Source organism: Ctenopharyngodon idella, chromosome 3, assembly GCF_019924925.1.
Source record: "Ctenopharyngodon idella isolate HZGC_01 chromosome 3, HZGC01, whole genome shotgun sequence".
NCBI lineage: Eukaryota > Metazoa > Chordata > Actinopteri > Cypriniformes > Xenocyprididae > Ctenopharyngodon > Ctenopharyngodon idella.
The window spans coordinates 37195656-37222442 of NC_067222.1; the positions used below are offsets into that span (position 1 = coordinate 37195656).

General features: G+C 37.9%; 1 protein-coding gene across 3 annotated transcripts; it reads left to right on the forward strand.

Annotated features, from left to right (window-relative positions):
- Nucleotides 1-3811: 3811 nt before the first annotated feature.
- On the forward strand, nt 3812-25343 carry galr2b (galanin receptor 2b). 3 transcript variants are annotated; one of them, XM_051888663.1, is made up of 6 exons: nt 3812-3976; nt 4101-4583; nt 12676-12909; nt 16403-16486; nt 17050-17447; nt 22647-25343. In XM_051888663.1, exons 5-6 carry the CDS (start codon nt 17074-17076, stop codon nt 23407-23409), a joined length of 1137 nt encoding a protein of 378 aa, XP_051744623.1. In that variant the 5' UTR covers nt 3812-3976; nt 4101-4583; nt 12676-12909; nt 16403-16486; nt 17050-17073; the 3' UTR covers nt 23410-25343. The 3 variants fall into 3 exon arrangements, with proteins under 3 accessions (XP_051744623.1, XP_051744622.1, XP_051744625.1); XM_051888665.1 differs by having other exon boundaries at nt 3875-3983; XM_051888662.1 differs by having other exon boundaries at nt 3832-4583.
- The last annotated feature ends 1444 nt before the right edge of the window (nt 25344-26787 follow it).

Here is a 26787-nt window from a genome sequence, read left to right on the forward strand (position 1 = left end):
TTCATTTAAAAATGTAAATTCAACAGGTATCCTATGAAATACGAGAAAAACACCACTGTTAATATAAAGACTAGCACTGGACTGCGGCAGGTTTGTTGGGAAAAACATTTATTTATTATTCAGAAAGGGACCGGAAGTAGCAATACACTGCTTCGCTTACCGGAAATAGGAAGTGTGATAAAGGTCTATTGACAAGTTTATTGTAGGGTACTTACAAAATTCGCACACGAAGATGAGTGTTTTGGCGAGCTGCACGTCACGCTCAAAAGCAATAACAGAGCGCCCCCTGCAGTCCAATTCACAAATAAATTACTTTTATGATTTATGAATATGTTTTTATAATGAATCATTCACTATTGTTCTCTCACAAACTCAGTCAAATCCTTGAATGAACTCACTGAATCCGACAATAGGGTTAGCCAACTGAATCAACATTTCATTCACTGACTGACCTGCAAAGTTCCAGTGAAACTGAAAAAGAACTCAGTTTCTAATATGACAAGGAAAATACAAATGCATTTCCCCTTATATTTCACACTAAAAAAGTTGTTGGTGAGTCTCGAGATTGATTATACCTAGCATAAAAAAGTATGGGAATTCCTGCTGTAAAAAAAACAAAGAGTTCAATATATCCTGCAGAGAAACACATCAAAAAAAAAAAAAAAAAACCCTCAGAAATTCCATATCAGCCAGGAGATTTACAGCTATGCTAGACTTTATTTTTGTTTTCTTCAAAGCATTTTACTATTCTATGTGCAACATGGCCTTAACTCACAGACCTCTGTGTTATTACAATGCTACTGAGTTTTCTGTTATTGAAATTAAATTCAGACTCTTAAATTGAGCTGAATACTGTGACTGGTGAGGATCAAGGTCCAACATCAACCCATGATCCTCTTAATTCAAATGCTTTAGGCTTGTCTTTGATTGATGCTAGTCAAGGGCACAGGCATAATAGATATTAAGTTTTACTGCCTGTCATTCTGTGGTCACCTTTAATTGGCTTTGCGTTTTCAAAAACTATTAAAAATTAGTAAGATCACTTCATACACGACTTTCTTTCGTTCATGCTCTCTTGTAGTGTTTAGCAATGAATACTCCAACCATCTGGCTGTTGGACATTTTGTCACATCTCCTCCCACGCTGCATGTCCACCCTTTTGAGAATATTCAAATAACATGATTAAGCAAACGAACATGCTAAAATTTCATGCAGTCTATAAAAGAGAATTTTGTCAGGGTCGCACAGTGTGAGATGGGATCTGAAATTTGATAAATTGTAAAAATTTTTCGTATTTGTTCTGGTTGTCATCATTACAGACAAAATATAATTCAAAATATTACTATCAATACTAAAAAGAGCCATGAAAGTAAACTGTTTTGAATGAAGGTCTTTATGGGGGTAGAATTGTAGCAAAATTCCAAATAAATAGATTATGATCCACAAATAAATGTAAAGATATTCACAAAAAATAATCGTATGCACAAATGAATAGAATGAGAGCCACAAATATATGTTAGGAGTTTCACAAAAATTAATTGAATTCACAAATAAATAAAATGAGATTTGCTAATAAAAAACATTCACCTGTACATTTGTGAATTTGCTTTCTGCGCATTTGTGGATTCTGAAACAACTCTAGCGTCATGACTGCAGACAAATCCACAAATAGGTTGACTCCACCCACCGACTACTCAAGCCAATCAGATAACGGCCACATTGCGCTGACCAATCGCAGCACACTCTCGCTACAACCAATCACGTTTTGCTTTACAATTGGGCGGGAACAGACTCTGAAAGGAGCTCCATACTATTCCACCATGGGCGCATCGTTCAAATTGATCTGAAACTGCTTGTGTGATTAAAAACACCCCGTTTACAAAAAAAAAAAATATTTTATTGTGATTAATCTTTTAATTTGTTTTGTACATATTTTTGTGGGTGTAATTATAAGGTCTGCATTATCCGTCTTACAAAAAGGGGGCTCTTATTTTGACGGGTAATATGGTCTGAGTGTTACTGATCACGGCAGTAATGAACAAGAGAACGTGACGTGCACATTATTGCGGTTCATCAGAGTTTTCTTACAAATAGAAAGTTTACCAGTTTGTTAAGCAACCGTGAAAAGGCATAAGCTCTTACAGTTATCTGGAGTTAAAAACGGACATTTCATGGTAGCTAATGTACAATAAAACTTCATGAAACTCATCAGTAAAGTTTCAGCCATCATTCGGACAGGGTCCGGTACACAAAAGATTTTTGGAGTATATTCTTTATATTACCATCAGGATCAGTGAATCGGGATAAAGGCTATGCACCAATTATGATCATTCACAGATCCTGAGCTATAACACGTCTACCTGACACGAGCAGTGTGGCGCGATGCAGCAAATACACAGCAAAATCTCCAGAGTTAAATCAGCTCTGCTCAGAGTACATATGGTCCCTCTCTAAATAGTGTTAAAATAACACTGAAGCAGAGTTAAAGTTAATGAAATAATGAAGCAATTAATTAAGTGATGATTGTGCATTAGTGATGAACACCCGCTGTTAACAAGCAGAATCACTGAAGAAAAGAGAAACACAAGAACTACAACTGACTTCAGTCACAGCCTTATTAATTGCTTAATTATCTCATTAACTTTAACTCTGCTTCAGTGTTACTTTAATACTATTTAGAGAGGGACCATATGTACTCTGAGCAGAGTTGATTTAACTCTGGGGATTTTACTGTGTAGAAGGCATTATAATCATTATAAACAAACGGATTACATTATTAGTGTCCATGTAAATGCAGCTATACTGTCTACAAGCGGCACGGTGAGAAACGACGAGTCAGTGGCAGTAAACGGATGTCCCATTCTACAGTAGCTGTAATACCACACTTGCACAATACCATGTATAATACCAAATATGAGCCTGAATGACCATCAGTGATGTACCAGTACGAGCCTCTGCATCACTGCAGCTATGGTTTTGGATAATGCAAATAAAGAGGTTGCAATGCTGAAAAATACTTTTTTTTGTATTTATTTTGGATGCTGTAAAAAACTTTTACAATAAAAAACTATTAAGTCTGATTCATCTGAAATATTTCCATGATCAAGTGTTTGACTGCTGGACATTTTACTTTTAAATGAAATGCATAATCTATAGGCTGTGTAATTCAATAACCTGTCACATTTAAAAAGTCTCTATCTTCTCTAAAAACAATGGTAACGTTAAAACGTTTAATTAATGTTTAAAATATTATTTAAGGGCCTGTTCATGTTTAATAGCTGGTTTGCTGCTCATATCTGTCGATGTTTGATTGATAAACTGGGAAATGCTGTTATGTGACGACAGATTAATCTATTTTGCAAACTCACATGTTTATCACAAGGTTAAATCCAGTTAGATAAGATAATAGCTAATTACTGAGGCTTTCTGTTCAATCTTGAATAACGTGACGCTTCCATGACGCATCTGTATCCAATATACCTTTGTTGTTCCCATAGCACTGTTTCTCTGACATTTTTAAATGGCACATAAAATGTAATAGTTTGGCTTGGCTTGATACACAGTCTAATGGTCTAACGAAATATAAATTGTAAACCTCATTTTACTGTACCATTGTTTAAGAACACTCTACTTCCTTTCTAAGCCAATGCAGGACGAGACTGCCCCCGATTGTAAAACAAAACGTGATTGGTTGTTACGAAAGTGTGCTGTGATTGGTCAGCACAACGTGGCCGTTATCTGATTGGAGTAGTCGGTGGGTAGAGTCGACCTATTTGTGGATTTGTCTGCAGTAGTGACGCTAGAATTGTTTAAGAATCCACAAATAGAGTAGCCTACCTCAGGGATGACGTGTTTTTGTGGGCAAAACCCGGTAGCGAGTTAGCATTTTAGGACTGGTTCCATTTTAGGACCGGTTCCATCGTCCCGAAGTCAATGGGTTTTTTGAATGGGTTTTTGCTAAATCGCCTGAAATAAGGTCTGTGGTAAACAAAGCCTCTAAATATTTTCACGTTTTGATCTATGACATAAAACACACCAGTTATAACCCGCTTGTGATTTTTTTTTTTTTTTTTTTTTAACCTTTATTGTGTCTTTAAAAGTGGCGGTTGCTAAAAAAGTGCTAAAAGGGACTACTTCCTTTGGCGGGGACTTTAGACGTCATCATGCCAAACAGGACATTTGGACAGCATTTCTCATGAAAAATGGATAAGTATTCATACACAGCACAGATCATAATCAGCGATTATGTTTTTAAATAAAGTAGTTTTCTAAATAAAGTTTGAGGAAGCTTAGTAGTGGTGACGTTGAGCCGCGACTATGGTGTGCTGTATTCCGTTTATAGCCTACTGTTAGCTTTTTATATCTGACGACTTTATTTAGGCTTCAAAATGTAAATGTTGTGTTAACTTGTAAAGATTATCTTGATAGACAAAATGTGTAAGTGTCATAACCCTTTGTTAAACACAGAGCTTATTTTTTGCGATTTTCCAAAAGTCTATAGGAAAAATGCATTGGCTTTCGATCGAGGGAACCCGTGCACCGCTAACTTCCGGGTTGGCCTACAAAAACACGTCATCCCTGAGGTACTCTATGCGTGAGGTGATCCACAAATGCTCAGGAAGAGATCCACAAATGCGTGCAGCGATCCACAGATGCACAGAAAGCAATTCACAAATGTAGAGGTGGTGATTCACAAATAAATGCAGGCAGAGTTGTGCTTGTGACAAAAACATATTTGTGTATTATGTTTTTTTATTAGCAAATCTGATTTTATTTATTTGTGAATTCAATTAATTTTTCCTCCTAACTCCTAACATATATTTGTGGATCTCATTCTATTCATTTGTGCATACGATTATTTTTTGTGAATATCTTTACATTTATTTGTGGATCATAATCTATTTATTTGGAGATTAGCTACAAATCTACCCCCATAGGTCTTGATCTATCTGTGTTGCATTGATGTAGATTCTTTTGTAAAAAGAAAGTTTGTAGTTCACATACTTGAAAACCAATTTAAAATGTAACATTACTCAGAACCAAGAAATTCTCTCTTGAAACGAAAAACACTATTGCAAAAATTAAGATGGTCACGTTTCTTTTTACTATATAAGGAAACATGATTATGAATATGAAATGGGTGACAATCACACTCAGTGACACTGCTTTTTTGAAAACCATTAGAGATAATTTTAGGATAATTTCTGAACTAGAGACACACTAGTTGGCCCAGATTTTGCTGCTTGTGTTGCTATGACGACAAGGGAGAATTCTCAGAATGTGCTATGAATTTCATTTGATTGTGCTGTGTTTAAATATTTTAACTTTAGAAATGTGTGAGGACAAGATGTATGGATGACAGAACAGAAAACAGACTGAAGCGTGTCTCGTGTTGGTCTCAGTTCTTCAGCAACTGAAGAAACTATGCTGAAATGACTAGAGTTGATCACCACTTGACTTACACCGCAGAGCTTTTGAAAACTAGGCTGCAGTCTGATATGTAGAGATTCACACTGAGAACAAAAAAATAACCGTAGTGATGTGTGTTAATAATCCAGAGACGCTGTGTTTTTTCAAGCTGAATTATATTTTACATTAATTTGCCCCTTAAATTGATATCCAAGGGCATTTTTCTAAGCTTATTAAATATTTGCATAAACTTTTATGTTAAATTCTTCAATTTAATCAATAAATTCATTTGGAATAATACGATTTCTGTCATAACTCTTGGAATGTTTGGCATGGTAATGGATATGATAGTGTTGATATGTATGGTCTTGGCAGAATAGATCTGCTACGTTGTTGTTGCTGTTATTGCTGCTGCTGTTGGTTATTGTTGCTGCTGCTGTTATTGCCGCCGCTGCTGCTATTGTTGCTGCTGCTGTTATTGCTGCTGCTGCTGTTGGTTATTGTTGCTGCTGCTGTTATTGCTGCTGCTGTTGGTTATTGTTGCTGCTGCTGTTATTGCCGCCGCTGCTGCTGTTATTGTTGCTGCTGCTGTTATTGCTGCTGCTGCTGTTGGTTATTGTTGCTGCTGCGGTTATTGCTGCTGCTGTTGGTTATTGTTGCTGCTGCTGTTATTGCCGCCACTGCTGCTGTTATTGTTGCTGCTGTTGGTTATTGTTGCTGCTGCTGTTATTGCCGCCGCTGCTGCTGTTATTGTTGCTGCTGCTGTTATTGCTGCTGCTGCTGTTGGTTATTGTTGCTGCTGCTGTTATTGCCGCTGTTGTTGGTTATTGTTGCTGATGCTGTTGTTGTTGCTGCTGCTGTTATTGCTGCTGCTGTTGGTTATTGTTGCTGCTGCTGTTATTGCTGCTGCTGTTGGTTATTGTTGCTGCTGCTGTTATTGCCGCCGCTGCTGCTGTTATTGTTGCTGCTGCTGTTATTGCTGCTGCTGCTGTTGGTTATTGTTGCTGCTGCGGTTATTGCTGCTGCTGTTGGTTATTGTTGCTGCTGCTGTTATTGCCGCCACTGCTGCTGTTATTGTTGCTGCTGTTGGTTATTGTTGCTGCTGCTGTTATTGCTGCCGCTGCTGCTGTTATTGTTGCTGCTGCTGTTATTGCTGCTGCTGCTGTTGGTTATTGTTGCTGCTGCTGTTATTGCCGCTGTTGTTGGTTATTGTTGCTGATGCTGTTGTTGTTGCTGCTGCTGTTATTGCTGCTGCTGTTGGTTATTGTTGCTGCTGCTGTTATTGCTGCTGTTGTTGGTTATTGTTGCTGCTGCTGTTATTGCTGCTGTTGTTGGTTATTGTTGCTGCTGCTGTTATTGCCGCCGCTGCTGCTATTGTTGCTGCTGCTGTTATTGCTGCTGCTGCTGTTGGTTATTGTTGCTGCTGCGGTTATTGCTGCTGCTGTTGGTTATTGTTGCTGCTGCTGTTATTGTTGCTGCTGGTGTTATTGCTGCTGCTGCTGTTATTGCTGCTGCTGCTGTTGGTTATTGTTGCTGCTGCTGTTATTGCCGCTGTTGTTGGTTATTGTTGCTGATGCCGTTGTTGTTGCTGCTGCTGTTATTGCTGCTGCTGTTGGTTATTGTTGCTGCTGCTGTTATTGCTGCTGTTGTTGGTTATTGTTGCTGATGCTGTTGTTGCTGCTGCTGTTGGTTATTGTTGTTGCTGTTGTTGTTGTTGCTGCTGCTGCTGTTATTGTTGCTGCTACTGTTATTGCTGCTGCTGTTGGTTATTGTTGCTGCTGCTGCTGTTGTTGGTTATTGTTGCTGATGCCGTTGTTGTTGCTGCTGCTGTTATTGCTGCTGCTGTTGGTTATTGTTGCTGCTGCTGTTATTGCTGCTGTTGTTGGTTATTGTTGCTGCTGCTGTTATTGCCGCCGCTGCTGCTGTTATTGTTGCTGATGCTGTTGTTGCTGCTGCTGTTGGTTATTGTTGTTGCTGTTGTTGTTGTTGTTGTTGCTGCTGCTGCTGTTATTGTTGCTGCTGCTGTTATTGTTGCTGCTGGTGTTATTGCTGCTGCTGTTATCTCTGCTGCTGTTGGTTATTTTTCCTGTTGCTGCTGCTGTTGGTTATTGCTGCTGCTGTTGGGGAAGGTGGAGGGTTTCTGAAAGCTTGCTGCAACTGCTACAGCAAATGCTGACCAAGTATTTGATGGTTGAGCAGCTAGTTCATTAGCTATTGATACATCAGGAACCAATCAGCTGTGAGAATGATGAGAATGATGTTATTGCCTGCAGATTGAGTTAAAGACCTATCAGCCTGTGCCATCTAGAGTTTCATGACAAAACTTTGTATATATAGGGCTGTTATCTATTAAATAAAATCATTATCAACAAAAGCCATTTTTGCACAGTAGAACTGGTACCGAAGCTGCAGCCACTTCTGCTGTGACATTTAGATGCATTTACACAGACTGTTTAATGCAGCTCAAAGGAGGCATGAATCCATGTGTCATTAAAAAAGTATGTTCTATATATAGTATGAATGAAATGTGGCTTGTCAGTTGCATTGCTTCGCTGCCATTCACAAATCCTCCCCCATGGCCACATGGGATAGCAAGGAGTCCATTGATTTGCCCACTTCAAATCTCGCTGGTAGTAGCAGGTCATTCAAGTACTTTTTGCTTACTGTTTTATGAAAAATATGAATGCGGACATACCATACATTTCACATACTGTTTTTTGTGTGTACTATATAGCAGGCATATTCAAACACAGTCATTAAATCATTCATTCAATCGATTCTTTCAAAACAGTTGATTCATTCAGGAACAAAGTCTTCTATCTATAATGAATGAATCATTGAATCATTCGCTCATTGTAGTAATTTTCATCTCTGAAATAGAAGTATCTAGAAGTCCTGCAGTATTAATTTATTTTTTTATTGAAATGTTATATAAAATCAAGATCACATATATACAATAGTGCTGATATTTGTGGAAATAGCCCTTTATCTTGAATTTTGGAAGAACTTTATTAATTTTGGTGACAAGTGCCTGTTAATTGCCAACCATGAATAAAGTGGCTGAAGTGACATCTTTAGCAGCTCTCAATTTATCTCTGCAAATGGACTATACAATTACATATGCAGTGATAGCTTCCTGTTATGACACACTGGTCACACAAGAACAGATGATTTCAATGTTTCAGTTAATTTCCACAAATGGACCACATAGCCTGCCTCCTGCTCTTCATTTCAGTGGCAACGAGAAACTTGTATTACAAATTCCCCATAATAAATAACACATATAGAGCACAGATGAGAGACAACATAAAAATTTGATGCATCGTGCCCTTTACTCAAAGAATAAGTGTTCTGAAATCAATAGCATAGATGAAAATAAGAAAAAAGACATACAGCATGAAATTATCAGGCATTCTGCTGAATCTTACACTGCACAACAAGAGCGCAATCAGTCCTAACGGTCCTAACTGTAATGATGCTCTTTGTATTCAAGCCCCGTCTGCTATTAGAGATCGCTAGAGGGATCCATTCCCATAGTCTTTATCAAAGTGGCAGCGGTCCCCAGTGACCAACTCTACCCCTGTTTCCAGACTTTTCATCACAGCAATTCAAAACCTCCAAGTAAAGAATTGAAAACAACAATAAGGGCACCTTTACCCTAAAGAAATACGGTAAACATCGATAAAAAAAAACAGACAGCATACTGAATTCTTATTAGTGGTGATTGACTGTTTTATTTAAGCCTCTCTGTTTGTAACGTGAACTCTGTACCTGTTGTATTGCACTTTCAACAAGCATGACAGATGAATAGCTGAGGGAGAAAATCACATGTCCTGTCTCACACATTATTGGGATTGCTTTAGGGTCTTCCCTGAGATGTTAAGTGAATGTTTAATATAGAATGTGCTGAAGAAGATAGAAGAAAAAAAGCTGTCTCTGAAATCCAAACTGACACATGTATAAAACAAAATCTATGGTTTGTGATAAAAATATCTGTAGGCGATAATGAAAATTATAGGTGACTATAATTTAATCAAAGCATCGTAGGAACTACTTTGTGATGAAAGAATTTCATGTTATTTTCCACTTCTTTAGATATATTCTAATGTATTTTTATATTTTTGTATACACTGATATTAGTTTATTATCATTACAAATTACCATTGATATTTACATTTTGAAAGAAAAGGTTCCAATACACACAAACAAATGTGTCTGTTTGCAGACAGAAAATGCATCAATTGTGTGTCGTTGTGAAGTATGATTATGACCGTGGCACAACAAAAGAACTGGATGTGGATGTGGCAACATGATTTCATCTGATTTTAGGTCCTTGAACATCAGCGGGGAAATCCTAGAGTGCCAAACTAGAGTGCCAAAGGGAATTTCATTACTCCATGTGGATTGAGTTACTGTACTGCTGAAATGGCTTTCATACATTTTCCATAGCCAATTGGACAAAAAAAATTTAGGTATAGGAATGGATTTAGGTATAGGAATGGAGACTATGGTGGAAGTAATATAATATTGGAGGGCAATAACAATTCTTGTACGTGCATTTTTTTAAAAAGTCTCATACAACCCGAATTCCGGAAATGTTGGGACGTTTTTTAAATTTGAATAAAATGAAAACTAAAAGACTTCCAAATCACATGAGCCAATATTTTATTCACAATAGAACATAGATAACATAACAAATGTTTAAACTGAGAAATTTTACAATTTTATGAGCTCATTTCAAATTTGATGCCTGCTACAGGTCTCAAAATAGTTTGGACGGGGACATGTTTACCATGGTGTAGCATCTCTTCTTTTCAAAACACTTTGAAGACGTCTGGGCATCGAGGTTATGAGTTTCTGGAGTTTTGGTGTTGGAATTTGGTCCCATTCTTGCCTGATGTTTCCAGCTGCTGATGAGTTTGTGGTCGTCTTTGACGTATTTTTCTCTATAGGTGAAAGATCTGGACTGCAGGCAGGCCAATTCAGCACCGGACTCTTCTACCACAAAGCCATGCTGTTGTAATAGCTGCAGTATGTGGTTTTGCATTGTCCTGCTGAAATACATAAGGCTTTCCCTGAAATAGACGTCGTCTGGAGGGGGAGCATATGTTTCTCTAGGACCTTTATATACCTTTCAGCATTCACAGTGCCTTCCAAAACATGCAAGCTGCCCATAATGTATGCACTTATGCACCCCCATACCATCAGAGATGCTGGAGTTTGAACTGAATGCTGATAACACGCTGGAAGGTCTCCCTCCTCTTTAGCCCGGAGGACACAGCATCCTTAATTTCCAACAAGAATGTCAAATTTGGACTCGTCTGACCATAGAACACTTTTCCACTTTGAAACAGTCCATTTTAAACGAGCTTTGGCCCACAGGACACGACGGCGCTTCTGGACCATGTTCACATATGGCTTCCTTTTTGCATGATAGACCTTTAGTTGGCATCAGCAGATGGCACGGCTGTGTTTACCTGACAGCGGTTTCTGGAATTATTCCTGGGCCCATTTAGTAATGTCATTGACACAATCATGCCGATGAGCGATGCAGTGTCTTCTGAGGGCCCGAAAACCACGGGCATCCAATAAAGGTCTTCGGCCTTGTCCCTTATGCACAGAGATTTCTCCAGTTTCTCTGAATATTTTGATGATGTTATGCACTGTAGATGATGAGATTTGCAAAGCCTTTGCAATTGGACATTGAGGAACATTGTTTTTTAAAGTATTCCACAATCTTTTTACGCACTCTTTCACAGATTGGAGAGCCTCTGCCCATCTTTACGTCTGAGAGACTCTGCCTCTCTAAGACATCCCTTTTATAGCTAATCATGTTACAGACCTGATATCAATTAACTTAATTAGTTGCTAGATGTTCTCCCAGCTGAATCTTTTCAAAATTTCTTGCTTTTTCAGCCATTTGTTGCCCCCAACTGTTTTGAGACCTGTAGCAGGCATCGAATTTGAAATGAGCTCATTTAGTGGATAAAAGTGTAAAATTTCTCCATTTAAACATTTATGTTATCTATGCTCTATTGTGAATAAAATATTGGCTCATGTGATTTGAAAGTCTTTTAGTTTTTATTTTATTCAAATTTTAAAAATGTCCCAACATTTCCAGAATTTGGGTTGTATATGTAACAGCATAGATTGTGTTGTCTGGGCGGTGCATCATTCATAGATGAATTTCAAAGGCAGTGCACAGTTGTGACCTGAATGACTCCTTTGCAGACCAAGACCAGGAGCAAACACACAGTGGATATAATATTCCTCTTTGTCTTGATCGCTGTGATTTTGCTAAGTAAGACGTGCTCCTGGATCAGCATCTTTTGTTGAGCTGGAACAACATTCCAAAAACATATACCCCATCCATAAAATTATAGGTGAAAGGGAAATTATAGGTGAAAAAATGGAGAAGAAGCCCCTAACCCTTGTTGTAAGCTTGTAAACTTGACATTAACAGTAAACCTATCCCTCAAATCTGATTGGAATGTTGTTCCAGGATCAACAAAGATGTTTAACTTGGTGAAATTGAATTCACCTTTTGTCTTCATCTTCCTCTGCCTTTTCGACTTTTCCTGTTGATGCTCTTTGTCTTTTTTAAATATACCCTGCTGAAAAATCCAGCATTGCTGGTCACCAGAATAAGGTTAAGGTATGTTTTGCATGCTGGTTTCTGGTTTGCTGGTCTCCAGCATGGGAAGCGGGATTGATGGTGGACAAGCAGCTCAGTTTTGCTTCACACCAACTAGCAATGCTGGTTTATGCTGGATTTTTCAGCAGGGGTAGAGAGAGAGAGTCACTTTTGAATGTAAATTTGAGACAAATGTGTTCACAATATAAAATGTGCACTTTCAGTTTTGCAGACATACCATCCTTCTGTCATATTAGCATGGGCAATGATGCCTTGGAGGTGTATTGATTTGGTCATAGTGTGTATCCAATTGGGGAAAAAAAAAAAAAAAAACTGTAAATGGATTGCAATTGAAATCTCTTGGGAAATATATTCCAATAGATTTCTAAATTATGCCTCTAAAAGAAAAATTGCCCATGTGCAAAAGTGATGCCAAAAGTAAACACCACGTGAGTTCAGGCCTCCTTCTGAATAATTTACCATGTTCTTATTCTAGATTTGTGCGTGTGCGTATCTTAGCCGCATTGATGCAACATTAGAAACGCACATGAAAAGATCTTCGTGGGAATGTGAATAGAGAAAGAAACACTGCATGTTCTCTCTCTCTCTCTCTCTCTCTCTCTCTCTTGCAGTAAAGTGTGAGCCTTTACCACAATGTGGAGGAGGAGCCTCCATATGTGAGGGGGAGTGAGGGAGGGAACGCAAGAGGCATAGAGAAACGGAGAAGCGGAATGAGAGGAGATGAAGCTTGTTCAAGAGCTGTTACATTCTGAAAGCATCACTAGCTTTTCTGGAGACCGGAAGCTTCTCAATATTACAATGACACTGAGTTGTGGATATACAGTCATGGTTCATCTCATGAGCTGGTAAGTAAAAGCAACTGTTTGAAATTCTCATACTGTCATCAGATGTGGACTCTCTGACATGTACATTTCCTAAGACACCTTAAGAATGACGTTTAATGTATGTATATTTCTATGATGACCTTGGACAACATGGGCGTTCGTTTTACATGACTTATCTTAATTTATCTGAATATATCTTCACCCTACAAGATGAATTTACTGTATATACCGCATATGATTTTACATGCAAGGCATCTGGGTTACAATGTTTCTTTCTGTAACGTGTCCTGTATACTCAATTTAGTCTGCTGCTGCATTTAGTATATTTACACATGTCATATTCTTTAATGAGTCTCTTGAAATCTCACTCCACAGTGATGCAGTTCATGTACGGAGATGCTTTTAATTGGCTCATGAGTTCATGAAAGTTTGACTCAATTAATTTTAAATGGCAAACGAGTTTAAAAGGGGGGTTAGAGACACAGACGGTGTGCTATCCGTGCACCATTCGACAAGTGACAAAACGGATGCACTCTGTCACTGTAACCAAAGGGATCAGTTTAACAGCCCTGCTTCTTGAAGGACGCTTGATGTTATATTCACTGACAGCTAGACAGCTGGCTTCACATGAAAGACAGTCAGGTGTGTTTACAAAAGGGATCGTTCCCAAACAAAGATGCCAAAGACAGAGATGCCAAAAGCCAAACAACACATACTCTTGTGGTATGAATCTATAAACAACCTAACCTGCACCGTCTAATTAATAACACTGCAGCATAATTCACAGATCCTCAGAGCTGATCTGGTTAAGAGCTGTTTTTGAAATGCATTGACGATTTTCAAGTCATTTCTGAAAACACTTGAGAGATGTGAGATGAAGAAGAGAGAGGCTCTTAAAGCTACTGTTGAGAAATAAAAAAAATTGCTTTTGAGATCCCTTAACAAATAGTCAATACATATCAACAAACCACTATTTTATTTTTAAGAAATCAAATGTCTGTTGAAATGTCTTTATTTTCTTTTTGCTCCTCTTTCTCTCCTCTCCTCACATCCCTTTTCTAACTTTCCCTTTACTCTCAATTATCGATAAAGGCATTGCAGAAGCGAGAAATTATCTGTGTTAAATGTGTCCAGGAAAGCTTTACCTCTCAGAGTAAATTGCTTCCTGTTCATTTACCCGAATTTACCGCTATAAAGGTCTTGCTAAATAATGAGTCACGCTCTGTTCCTGCTTGAGATAAAAAGATTGTCATCTTATGGCTTACATTGTTTAATCAAACAAAACAATCAGTAGATGTAATTAAATTGTTTTTGAAGAGGGACTGAAGATTGGCATTTTAATTATATTATGATGAATGTCTGACAGCCAATTACAGACTAATAGAACATGTGCGCATTTCTGCATGGAGCAGATTAGTCACCTATATTCTACATACTACTTCTTTTTTTTATTGTCAGCTGGTTATGTCACACTTTTAAAATGCACTTTGTCAGCCTATTAGGGAGAACAGCTCTACATTTGCTACTCCAATTTCTTGAAAGCTCTTGCTTTTTCCACACTTAACAATGCTCTTTGCAATTTCAGGTTTGCATTACTTTTGCAGGATTCACCTGTTGCATTTTAGTGTTAATATATATATAATTTTTATTAAATGTTTTTGGTAACACTTTTGTATGGGGAACAATTCTCATTTTTAACTAGTTGCTTATTAGCTGTTTATTAGTACTTATAAAGCACATATTAATGCCTTATTCCGCATGATTCTACATTCCTAAATCCATACCCCATATACCTAAACTTAAACGCTGCAACAATTACCTTACTAACTATTAATAAGCAGTAAATTAAGAGTTTGAGACAAAAGTCATAGTTAATAGTGAATGTGTTCTCCATACCAAAGTGTTACCATTTTTTTTTTTTTTTATTAAATTCAATTGTAATTATTTATTAAAATAAATATTTTCCAGCACTAATATTAACTTACTTGAGAAGCAAAATTGCATAACATATTAAAACATCTAGGAGACTCAAATTAAGTTTTTCTTCAATTTTTTCCTGGTTTTAAGCATAAATCTACCAAAATTTTGTCAGTTTAGATGCAATAAACGTGAGATATGAAAACAAGTCTTATCTCACACAATTTTGCTTCTCAAATAAATGTATCCCGGTTTTGCAGCGTAGTCTGATTTGGCATGTAAATCATGTGTAACCAGAGATTAACTAGTTTGAAACTGAATTTATCTCAGTTGAAATTAAAGGGGGGGTGCAATGCTATTTCATGCATTCTGACTTATTTATTGAAGAGTTGGATTCTCATGCTAAACATGGCCAAAGTTTCAAAACACGAGTTGGACGTATGATGGAGTATTTCTGTGCCAAATGACTACTTCCGGTTTCGTTACGGGATTTGGAGAATTTTTTTCTAGTATGGCCCTTTATCACGTAACAAAGGGCGGAATTCCTTGTATAGACACTTCTCCCTGATAAGCGTGCACACACATCACCCAGAGCAAGAGCAAGAGCACACCCATCAACGCGTTTCATTCGGGATACGGAAGCCGAGAGATTTTTCAACAATGGCTGTGTCCCAATTCAGGGGCTGCACTCTTTGAAGGCTGCATACATCATCGAGGCAGTCTCATTTAAGAAAAATAAGCGTTAAATTGCAACGTAAGAAAGAAATTGTTTTACATCTCACATTTTATTACGGTTACTTTTCTTAAATATGACATCTTTGATGGAAGTATTCAGCCTTCAAATGTGATCTCCGAAGGACGAAGCCTCCGAATGAGACGCAGCTCCTGTCACCAAAGGAGTGTGTTTTTGGTTGTGAGGGAAAGATTACCTTTTTTCAGCTTCCCAAAGAACTCAGCGTTAAGGGAACAGTGGATGAAGTTTGTTTTTCCGAGGCAGCAACGGAGTTGTGCACATATGTTTGTTTGTTCCTGGGAATTCGGTGATGAATACTTTGTAAACAAGTCCCAGTTCGGCGCTGGATTTGCAGATCGCGGTGGTGAGTAAAGCTGCATCAGATGTCTGTGTTTTGTTGGCAATCGGCGCGCAAGTGCATTTAATGTAAACAACACGAACGTTTTTGTTCCCTTTGTATTTATAATGATGTCGCAGCTAGCAGACATCTCTACGCAGAACCTGCGCGCGCTGTGACTCTTTAGCTCCGCCCACGGCACTGACGGCAGACACGCCTCCAGGATCTCGGCTTTTTCCGGAAAGACTCGGTTTAGCGTATCTATCTTTTATAAATATGACAAAACTAATGACTTTTCGGAGATATGAAGGATGCATTGTTACTCTATATGTACTCAAGATTAAAATGAGATTGTCAGAAACTGTGTGATATCCCCCCTTTAAATCCATCGAATCAAAACATATTAATGGTGCTATCGAAATATTATTTATTGGGAAGATGATTAACTATGTATTTTTCACTATGTGTGCTTGTTAATGGAAAAGATAAAAAGTGTGGTCTTTTCTTTCTTTTTTTAATTCCCATAGCCTGATCGATATCTGAAGTGGAGAAATCGATGCTGGCTGTTTCTGAGCAACACCTATTGGGACGTACTGTGGACTTAACCACTGGTAGGAAATTGCATTCCTTTTCATTCGTCAGGTCTAACCAACAACAACATGCTAATATGATCCTGCCATAATCCAATGTATTGTACTCCATAATATCATGCCATATTGACACATCTATATTTTTATCCCCAAACAACTTTCCACTAAGATCTCTGATGATTACAAAGTGAATTTGGCCATTTTCATTTTGATTAGCTCTCAACCAGATGGGGACATGTTCTTCATATCTCAACAAGACTGGTTCATTGCCTTTGGAGAGGTCATGATAGCTTTCTAAAATTGATCTTAGTCTTGACTCTTTGTACTTGCACAAGCTTTCATGATCTTTTGTAATCAAAATGTACTTTTTTCATGTTCATCAAAATGTATGACTTCTTGAGTCTGATCCTCCTGATATTTCCTCTCAGTGCCGGTCTAGCTATAAAACTCTCATAAGAGATTTTAAATCTCATCACGATGCGATTCAGTTTCCGGAAAGATTTGTGAGATTTGCAGGAAAATGCCTAGAGTCTAACTCTACGCACAAACTACATCTGTGTCTCATGATTTATGACCTTTTGCAGGGCTCTGGAACTTCTCGTCTTAAAATGTCAGATCACGAGGACCTGACTAAAGCCATGGGCCACTGGAACTCCTCCGAGAGCTACCAGCTCAACCCGGCCAGTGTCATTGTGTCTGTGGTCTTCTCGCTCATCTTCCTCTTAGGGACCATTGGGAACAGTCTGGTACTGGCTGTGCTCCTCAGAAGTGGACAGGTTGGGTACAACACCACCAATCTGTTCATCCTCAACCTCAGTGTAGCCGATTTCTTCTTCATCATCTTCTGTGTGCCTTTCCAAGCAACCATCTACTCTCTGGAGGGTTGGGTTTTCGGGTCCTTCATGTGCAAGGTGGTTCACTTCTTCATCAACCTCACCATGTATGCTAGCAGTTTCACTTTGGCGGCGGTGTCTGTGGACAGGTGGGTGCTTTGTTTTTCAATTATAGGCTTTTTTTTTTTTTTTTTTAATAAAAAAATATCAAAACATTTTTCACACTCTCACTGGCTTATTTAATTTGGTCAATATGTGGTCCAACAGTGTATATGCATACGGTACAGGACAATTGTCATTGTTTCTCCAATTAATTAAATTACCATTACAGTGTCATTTCCGCCACATCTCATATGATGTTTTGTGTTTAATGGCATTCTGTGATGTAAATGATGGTGGTGGAAATGACATTTTTTAACATTTTTGGAAGAAAACTGCCATTTTTTTTTTTTTATAGATAACATTTTATGTGTCCTAATACACACAATAAAATAATATTTTCACAATTTGTGCATAATGTGAGAAATAAAATGCAGCTAGTTCGGAAATGACACCATAAATAATCTGTTGTCAAGTGATATTTACCTTTTTTTGTTTTTCTTTGTTTTTGTTTTTGTCAATTTCTCAATGCAGTACAAATGATGCTACAACTATAGAAGAGTAACACTTTAGTTTAGGGTCCAATTCTCACTATTAACTAGTGGTGCATATTACTAGGATATTTGCTGTTTATTAGTACTTACAAAGCACATATTAATGCCTTATTCTGCATGACCATATTCTACATCCCTTAATCCACCCCATACCTAAACTTTAAGGGTTAGTTCACCCAAAAATGAAAATAATGTCATTTATTACTCACCCTCATGTCGTTCCACACCCGTAAGACCTTCATTCATCTTCGGAACACAAATTAAGATATTTTTGTTGAAATCCGATGGCTCAGTGAGGCCTGCATTCAAAGCAATGACATTTCCTCTCCCAAGATCCATTAATGTACTAAAAACATATTTAAATCAGTTCATGTGAGTACAGTGGTTCAAATATTAATATTATAAATTGATGAGAATATTTTTGGTGCGCCAAAAAAATAAAATAACGACTTATATAGTGATGGCCGATTTCAAAACACTGCTTTATTAAGCTTCGGAGCGTTATGAATCAGTGTGTCGAATCAGCGGTTCGGAGCGCCAAAGTCACGTGATTTCAGCAGTTTGGCGGTTTGACACGCGATCTGAATCACGATTCGACACAAAAGATTCATAATGCTCCGAAGCTTCATGAAGCAGTGTTTTGAAATTGCTGGCTATGTAGGCCTCACGGAGCCATCGGATTTCAACAAAAATATCTTAATTTGCATTCCGAAGATTAACAAAGGTCTTACGGGTCTGGAACGGCATGAGGGTGAGTAATAAATGACATTATTTTCATTTTTGGGTGAACTAACCCTTTAACAACTACCTTACTAACTACAAATAAGTAGTAATTAGGAGTTTGGTGAGGAAAAGGTCTTAGTTAATAGTTTTGGACCCTAAACTATAGAAAATATTATATAGATTATTTTCACATAGATATAGAAATGGTTTTCTTTCATTCTTTGTTTAGAATATCATAGTTTTGAACATGTAATCATATTTTTATGAGGGATTGTCATAATATAAAATGAAAAGTCATGATCTGGGACAATGGTAAAACAAAATCTATGCTTAAAGGCATTTGAAAAGTAGTACAATTATGATGAAATGATGAAGACATGTTAAAAAGGTTTAATGTGATATTCATATAACAATCAGAAGAGAATTGAAATCTATTTGTTTTAATAAACGTCATCAACCCCTGGGACATAAAAGTTAAAGACCACCCTGATAACCGTGATATGTTGATTGTTCATTATACTAATCCTGTTAAGTGATGTTCACTCTAGGCATAATAACTTCACGGCTTACCTTTAATACTTTCAATGTAGCCCCATAGCGTTTAAAATGAGAGCCTATAGGAAAATCTCACAGTATTGTAATTGGTCAGGGGCCAGTGATGTTATTTAATGAAATGGATCGTCTGAACACAAGGAAGTCTTGCAAATTGCAGCTGCAAAGGTTGGAGTTTAACTGGATAAATGTCAGTGGAATTATCAGCAACCACCCACTTTATTAATGAAACACCGCCAAAAACCAGCAGCCCATTATTCCTGTCTTTACAATGAAGCAGTGAAAAAGGAGTCTTTAGTAGCACCCACCCATATCACTAAAATTATGTTAGGACTATTTTAACATTAAGGTCGAACTAAAGCACCAGTGAAGAGTGGGTCTTGCTGAATGAGAGAGCCAGGCAGCCTTTTTTTTTTTTTTTTGTGGAAATAATGGCATAAATGTAACAAGGCCACCAATACGCCGTAATGTAATATGTTACTCTCAGCCTGAGCAACAGACCCACTGCCCTCCATCCACCCTGAATGTGTTTATCTATGGAAAAAGCATGTTAATCTGCTCTGTCAAAAATGGTTCTGGGCTCAGCGGAGACTGAGAATCCCCATCGGAAATTACCTCACCTTTAGGTAGAAAACAAGAAGACACATTCATCTTGTGCACAGAAACACACTGACTATATTGATCATGTGTTTTTGGTCAAACTCAGTTTCAGGAAGCACCACTCAGCTTTTGATGAACATTTCCTGTTCTTCTTTTATACATGACTAAAGAAGCCATTTTTTACATGACTGCATTGTAAAACTGTGACATTAAAAAGATACTGTGAATTAAATTAGTTAATTTAACTCAAATATAGTTACTTAAAGTAACTGATTATATTAAGCTGAACTTTGAATGAGTTGGAGCATGCTTTGCGTCAGACTGTACAAGGAGGATAATGTTAAAATTAAGCGTTATTTGGTGTGTTTTTGCACAGGATTAATATAGGAGGAGATGTGTTAGTGTTAAAAGGGTTTCTGTTATGTTGTAGTTTTGCAGGGGCTAATAGTGAAGAGTAGAGCCTGTGGTTTGGTCGATGATGGGCTGCAAAATCTTAAGACCATGCTGCTTGTTGCTTAAAGGTGCAGTGAGCGAGTTCTGAGAAACATTGTTGATATCTGAAATCAACCCAAACAAACATACTTCATTGGTCCCGCCCCAAAATGCACAAACATGCAATGCAAGAGTGGATTCATCTCATAGCTGAAGCGAAGCAAAATAATGCTTGGAGAAAAATAAAGCGAAAATGATGAACAACAAGGGAGAACAAAAAATGAACATACAGCTTATACAAGCAAGAGTTTGTTGTTAGTCGCCAAAAGCACACCAGCTCCAGAAAACTATAGCCGTGTTTCCATTAACGGGCCAATAACGACTGTGCTAGTGCATGCCAGAGCCAGTCGCGTTTCCACTGTCACTTTCCGGGGCTTGAACGGGCCTCATCGGGACTTCCTCAGGGTCAACAGCCAGGGGTTTTTGTCCCGCCGAATACCTTGGTCCAAAATTGGGGCTTGAGGAGTGGTCATGAACAAAGGCGGTGTTTATCTGAGTCAGGAGACGGTCAACACCGCTGCTCATTTCCTATGTTACCATATCAGGCTACCAGCTAACCTGAACATTTAAGACATTTAAAACCATTTTCAGCTCAGTAACTCACTTTCAGACACAAGTGTTTGAAATAACTTCCTTGTGATCCGATGGGGATTCTGATCACCTCATGAGGCAGAAATATATTTTTATGCGATGCTAAAAGCTACTTATGCTAACCAATGTGATAATAAATACACATTATGTTTATGGGAAATACTAGAGACTGTTTGAGGAACGTAGACAAATCATTTATGATTATAATTGTGTATTTATTTAGTTTCAGATTTTATTTGTCTTTTTCCTGTGTCTTTGTTGATACAGGACCAATGCGTCTGCATATAAATTACATGCACTCCGGTTAACTCGTATAACTCATAACTCTTGTTTTCTGCTTGTGAGCTCCCTCTGTTGCTCTGGCTGAATGGATGACAGTATATAGTGAGACGGGAGAGACCGCTAAAACCTCCTCAGATCGCATAATTTCATGGAAAATTAATAGAAAAGCTCACTCTTTGTAAAGAAATGTGACGTATATAACATAATATTTTATCAATATTTTTCTAAATGTGTAAGATTTTGGACTTAAAAGCCTTAACCCTTGTGCGTCAATTAAAAAAAGTTACACATAGGCCCATAGTGGACAAAAATGTCCATGTCAAAAAAACTGTCATAAAAATTTGAATCTTGGGAGCACAGAATTAAGTTTGGTCTCGTTTTAAAGAAGACCCTTGGCAGATTATTGGTGAAGAAAATGTTTTTTAAAAAGTGAAACCAAAAAAAAAAAGTTATAAAGGTTTATTTTTATGAAAATTATTTATGAACATAAACAAGTTGTGTTCCAAATTTGAGGTTGATATCTCAAAGAAATGAGCTTTCAGTAAGATTTTGTTTGGGCGCAGTACCAAACTTTCCCCATTAGATGCCAGCAAAACTCCACTGGAACACACAGTGGTTGGATTTGTGATTTGCAGTAGAATTTTTCTCTCTCAAATATTACATGCACACACATGCACACACACACAATTTTTTTATAACACACATACAAACCACACTCTGACATCCATACCGACACACCCACACAATTATAACTGCATAATTTATCCAATTGGCTCTATAATATGCATAAGCAGAAATCAGGAATAAAGCGAGTATTTGCTTTATGGGCCAAACTTGAGAAAATGGCACCATCTGGTAATAAATTACTGTCAGTGTAACATTTTTTATTGTAAAATATTGGTCAAATATCGATGCGGGAATCTGGAAGTCTTTAAGACAAAACCTTTGCTTCGGTCATTCTCATTTTGCAATCTAGCTAGTTTTCAGTGAGCTGGTGAAATGGTGAGGTTGTATGGAGGCGTGTTAAAGGCAGGTTTTAGGGTAGTGTTGTGGGGCTACTGGCCCGACAGTGGAAACACAACTTGATTTTGACCTTGGTGCTTGAGGTCCGAGGCTATTGGCCCTGCCTGGCACATTGTTAGCCCTGGCTCACACTGGCCCGACAGTGGAAAAGTGGCTAATGACACTCAAAGATAATTTTACTTGCGTATGGAGTAAAAACACCGCATCCTCGGCGTCCATTTTTTAGGCCTTCCCATTTAGGTCTCTCCAGCACTGGAAAGCTTTTCTAAAATTAACACAGTTCCTAAAGCTCTTGCCTGATCATATCTCTTCTTTTTCCAGTGATATTCCACTGACCTACTCTCTTTTGTAATGTCTCTCAGCCATCTCTCTTTCTACAGTCTTTCTTCAAATCTCCCTCTTACTCACTCTCTCTCATTTCTTCTTTTGTAGGTATCTAGCCATCCGTTACCCATTGCGCTCCAGAGAACTGAGAACACCGTGTAATGCCATAGTCGCAATGGTGGTCATCTGGGGCCTGTCGCTTGTGTTCGCCGGGCCTTATTTGAGTTACTACGACCTCATCGATTTCGAGAACAGCAATGTGTGCGTACCTGGGTGGGAGGAGCATAACCGTAAGGTCCTGGACACATGCACCTTCATTTTTGGCTATGTTATTCCTGTGCTCATCGTGAGCCTTTCCTACACACGCACCATCAAGTACCTCTGGACAGCGGTCGACCCCCTCGATGGGATGTCGGAGTCGAAACGAGCCAAGCGCAAGGTCACCAAGATGATCATCATAGTCACAGTGCTCTTTTGCATCTGCTGGCTACCGTACCACGTGGTCATTTTGTGCTACCTCTATGGAGACTTTCCCTTCAATCAGACCACGTACGCCTTCAGGCTGCTGTCCCACTGCATGGCCTACGCCAACTCCTGCCTCAACCCTATCGTTTACGCCCTGGTGTCCAAACACTTTCGCAAAGGCTTCAAGAAAGTTTTCAGCTGCATCCTTAGCAAAAAGGGACGAAATAAGGTGCATGTGGTCCATGTGGCCAACACTGTCCCTGGCTTCGAAGCGGGCTCCACTGAAGTGTCTCAAATGAATGAAGAGAACGCCAGACAGAACGAGAGCGAGATGGTCAACCGCCCACTCGCAGAGCCGCAGGACACCACTATGACTATAACATTACCCTTCCAGAATCAGCCATGAAAATAAAACACACGGCTAATGATGCCTTACAGAAGCCTTATTAAAAAACTCAAACAGAGCCGGAGGATTTCAGCAGCTTTGATCGACATCACAGTGGTTTTGCATTGACTGAATGATCACAGTGGAGACCGCAGTTATTTAAGATTCAAATAGCTGTGCAAATTGAAATCGTACATTCAATTTGGTTCTCGTACAAATGCATCTTTGTGTTTTGCTTCATTGTGTTGGTGCCAATGCTAAACAATGTCTTATTAATTTTATTTTTTAAACAGCGTCATCTGTTTGTTTTCTATTGAAGTGTTACCCTCCGAGCATGTTTCAATTTAATGCTGTGATGACTATTCTCCTGTGAAAATTTGTTACAAATTATTGTGCGTAACACTTTAATATCTGAAGAGCCCAGTGTCTTTATGTGAGCAAAGCTGTGATTTCCTACTGTGCTTGAAGCTTTGAAGAGGACTCTTTGATTATGCTCCTCAGCTTTGCTTAACAAGCTCTTTAAAAAATATGCTTGCGTTAAGTACTGTATGTACTTGCTTTTACCTCTAATATTCTCTGTTCTTTTAGAAAGCCTTGAAATTCTTTAATTGTTGAGTTTTATATCAATAACTACATTACATATTATAATACAAAAGCCCTAAAAACAGGGTTATACAGAAAATCTAAGAATACAGGTAACAGTAAGATGTATGATTCTTGTGCTGCATTGAAGTAATATTCTGGATTCAGTAAAACAAGTTAAGCTCATCCGACAGCATTGATTGTATAATGTTGCTACAAAATTTAATTTTAAACTGTGCCTCCTTCTCTTTAAAAAGGAAAAATCTGGGTTACAGTAGGCATCTACAATATAAGTAAATGGAGCCAATAATGGGGATATGAAATGTTAAAGTGGTCATGACATGGATTTTTTAAAATTATTTTAATGTGTTCCTTGAGGTTCACTTTTAATGTTAAAAATGACCCTCTGTCTGAAATGATCTGTTTTTGAGGGGTGGCTCCTTTTAAGGCTTGTCAGTAAATGGCCACTGTTATGAATGGCTAACATTATAATTGCATAGAAAACAGTATCAACGGCCACTCGCTATTGCACGTGAGTAAGTGTCATTTACAGATCCTTTACTTACGGTTTGTGATGTAGCTGCTGTCAGATCCAATATAGCTGACTGCCTCATCTGTCATCAAGTTTCTTTGCCAACTCTCCATTACACTGAGCCTCATTTACAAAATAAAATGCTCCAAACAAACATATAATGCTCTGTAGTGTCAGAAACTGATTGCGCATCTGTATACCGTATCCAGTGTAGACAGCTTCAGTCATTATAATGGGTATACTATTTGCTTTTGACGCGACGCTCACATCCTGTGTAGGCAAATGTCAGCCGTTAAGTGACTGAATGCCAGTGGGCGGGGCCTATGATGCAATGATGTAAAACTATTCATCAATATCTTGCTCTGGAGGCGGTCATATGCACATTTTTTTGTCTGTGTGAAGTAACAGATCCCACAATATCGAAGCGAGCCATTTTTGGAGCTTGAAATGAGGATGTTTTAATAGTTCAAAGACCTTTTATATGTCAAAAGATCAAGGCAAATTTGATTTCTCATGTCATGATCCCTTTAAAATACTCACTGATTCTGTGCAGACATTTATCCAATTTTACAACATTGTGACCACGACCTTAAAAATTATGAAAACAACTTTACAGCTCAAATAACACACAAATTTGAACTGAATAAAGTTATAAACTACATTATTTTGTGATAATCGACATTATGCCACAAATGTTGTCGACTGAGCTTAACTTGGACAGATCCTGAAATATTTCCTTATCTGTCTTCAGTTCATTAATTACGTGTAATGTACTGTAGCTACACAAGAAGTGTTATGTTGGAAGTTTTGAATTTGATGTTGACTGTGAATTTCAATAAAAAGTGCATTAGTATTCCTCTTGGGCCAGCATAATGTTTTAATATATGCAAATAAATCAGGAGATAAAATGAGCCCAGTGCGTTTAGGCTGAGCAACCTTGAACCAGCCTTTGGGAGATGTTTCGTACTAGATCAAACTGTATTTCCCCTGTAGGCTCAATAAGAGAGCAGCAGCATTAAGTGAAAATTAAAATTTAATGTCTTCCATTGAAAAACAACTTGAAGCCAAAGGAGTGAGGGAAGCGTTGATGCACGAACCATGAAAAAAAAAGCTCAGATGCACTTCTGAAGTTATTACAATAACATAGTGTAAACAAAGAAAAAGGTAAAAACAAATCATTTAAATTTTGTTTTAGCTTCCAGAGGCTTTATTTAAAAATGCCATCCATCATATTCAAGGCAGAATTTCTAAACCTCATAAATTATAATGTTTCATCACTTGGAGAACGCTTTGGTAATCATTACAAATCAGCCCAGAAAGACACTTTTTTTTTCTACTAGATATACTGATGTTTATTTATTATGGACATGGGCTATTTATTCTTATTAAACTCTTTGATTTTTGAAAATATAACACCAGAACATTGCTCATAAATATGGAGCAAAACAGTCATGAAAATGTAAAAAGCTTCAATATTACAACAAGGACTCATCAGCAATGCCACAAAGAAAATGAAGCCTCAGTTGGCTTGTTCTGCACATTATTCGAAAGCTTCCATGCACAATTAAGCACCCGCTGCCATTTTTACGCAATTATAGTTACGTAGTTAGTTCATCCAAGGATGTTTATTGAATCTTTCAGTGTCATTACAGTTCATTTAGCGTATATGTCAAGCTGTAGAATTAAGAAGACATTTCCTAATGCTTGGAGTGATCTGACCATATGAACATCAGTGTCAAACATTGATCTCACAGAAAAGAAATAATTGAATATGCTAAGATCTCCATTTAGGGTTGGATTTTTGGAAAACTGTTATGATATCATGAGGGGATCAACACAGCAACCTGTTGGCAACAGTATATTCCTCTTAGCGCTCCTGAGAAAACACCATTCGTTAAACACTCTAATACGTTAACATACTTAATCTACTTAATGTCGTGACATGATTCGTGCAGGGTCTATTTCAATAGACATTGAAAGGAATTCTTAACTTGAGTAACCATTTAAATATTTCTCAATACTGAATGGACCCCAAAAAATATCCAAAAACTTCAATGTTCCTTAATAACTTTCATAACATCTGCTGTGAATTTCAGTTACACTGACTGCGGCTTGCATAACATTGACGTCACAAAAAAACAGGGTGTACACAAACACACAAACTACATAACACTGCTTATTTTGGTCTTTATTAAAAGAAAATGAACAGGAGATGCTGGGGGAAATTGAGGTGAGATTTGTATTATAAAGAGACAAGCTCAAACAGTTGGTTTGTGTATTGTACT

Excerpts from the sequence above, each read along its gene's own strand:
- galr2b (XM_051888663.1), top strand. The coding sequence starts at position 17,074 with ATGTCAGATCACGAGGACCTGACTAAAGCCATGGGCCACTGGAACTCC. Across the intron at positions 17,448-22,646 it reads GCGGCGGTGTCTGTGGACAG|GTATCTAGCCATCCGTTACC; the intron begins GTGGGTGCTTTG and ends CTTCTTTTGTAG.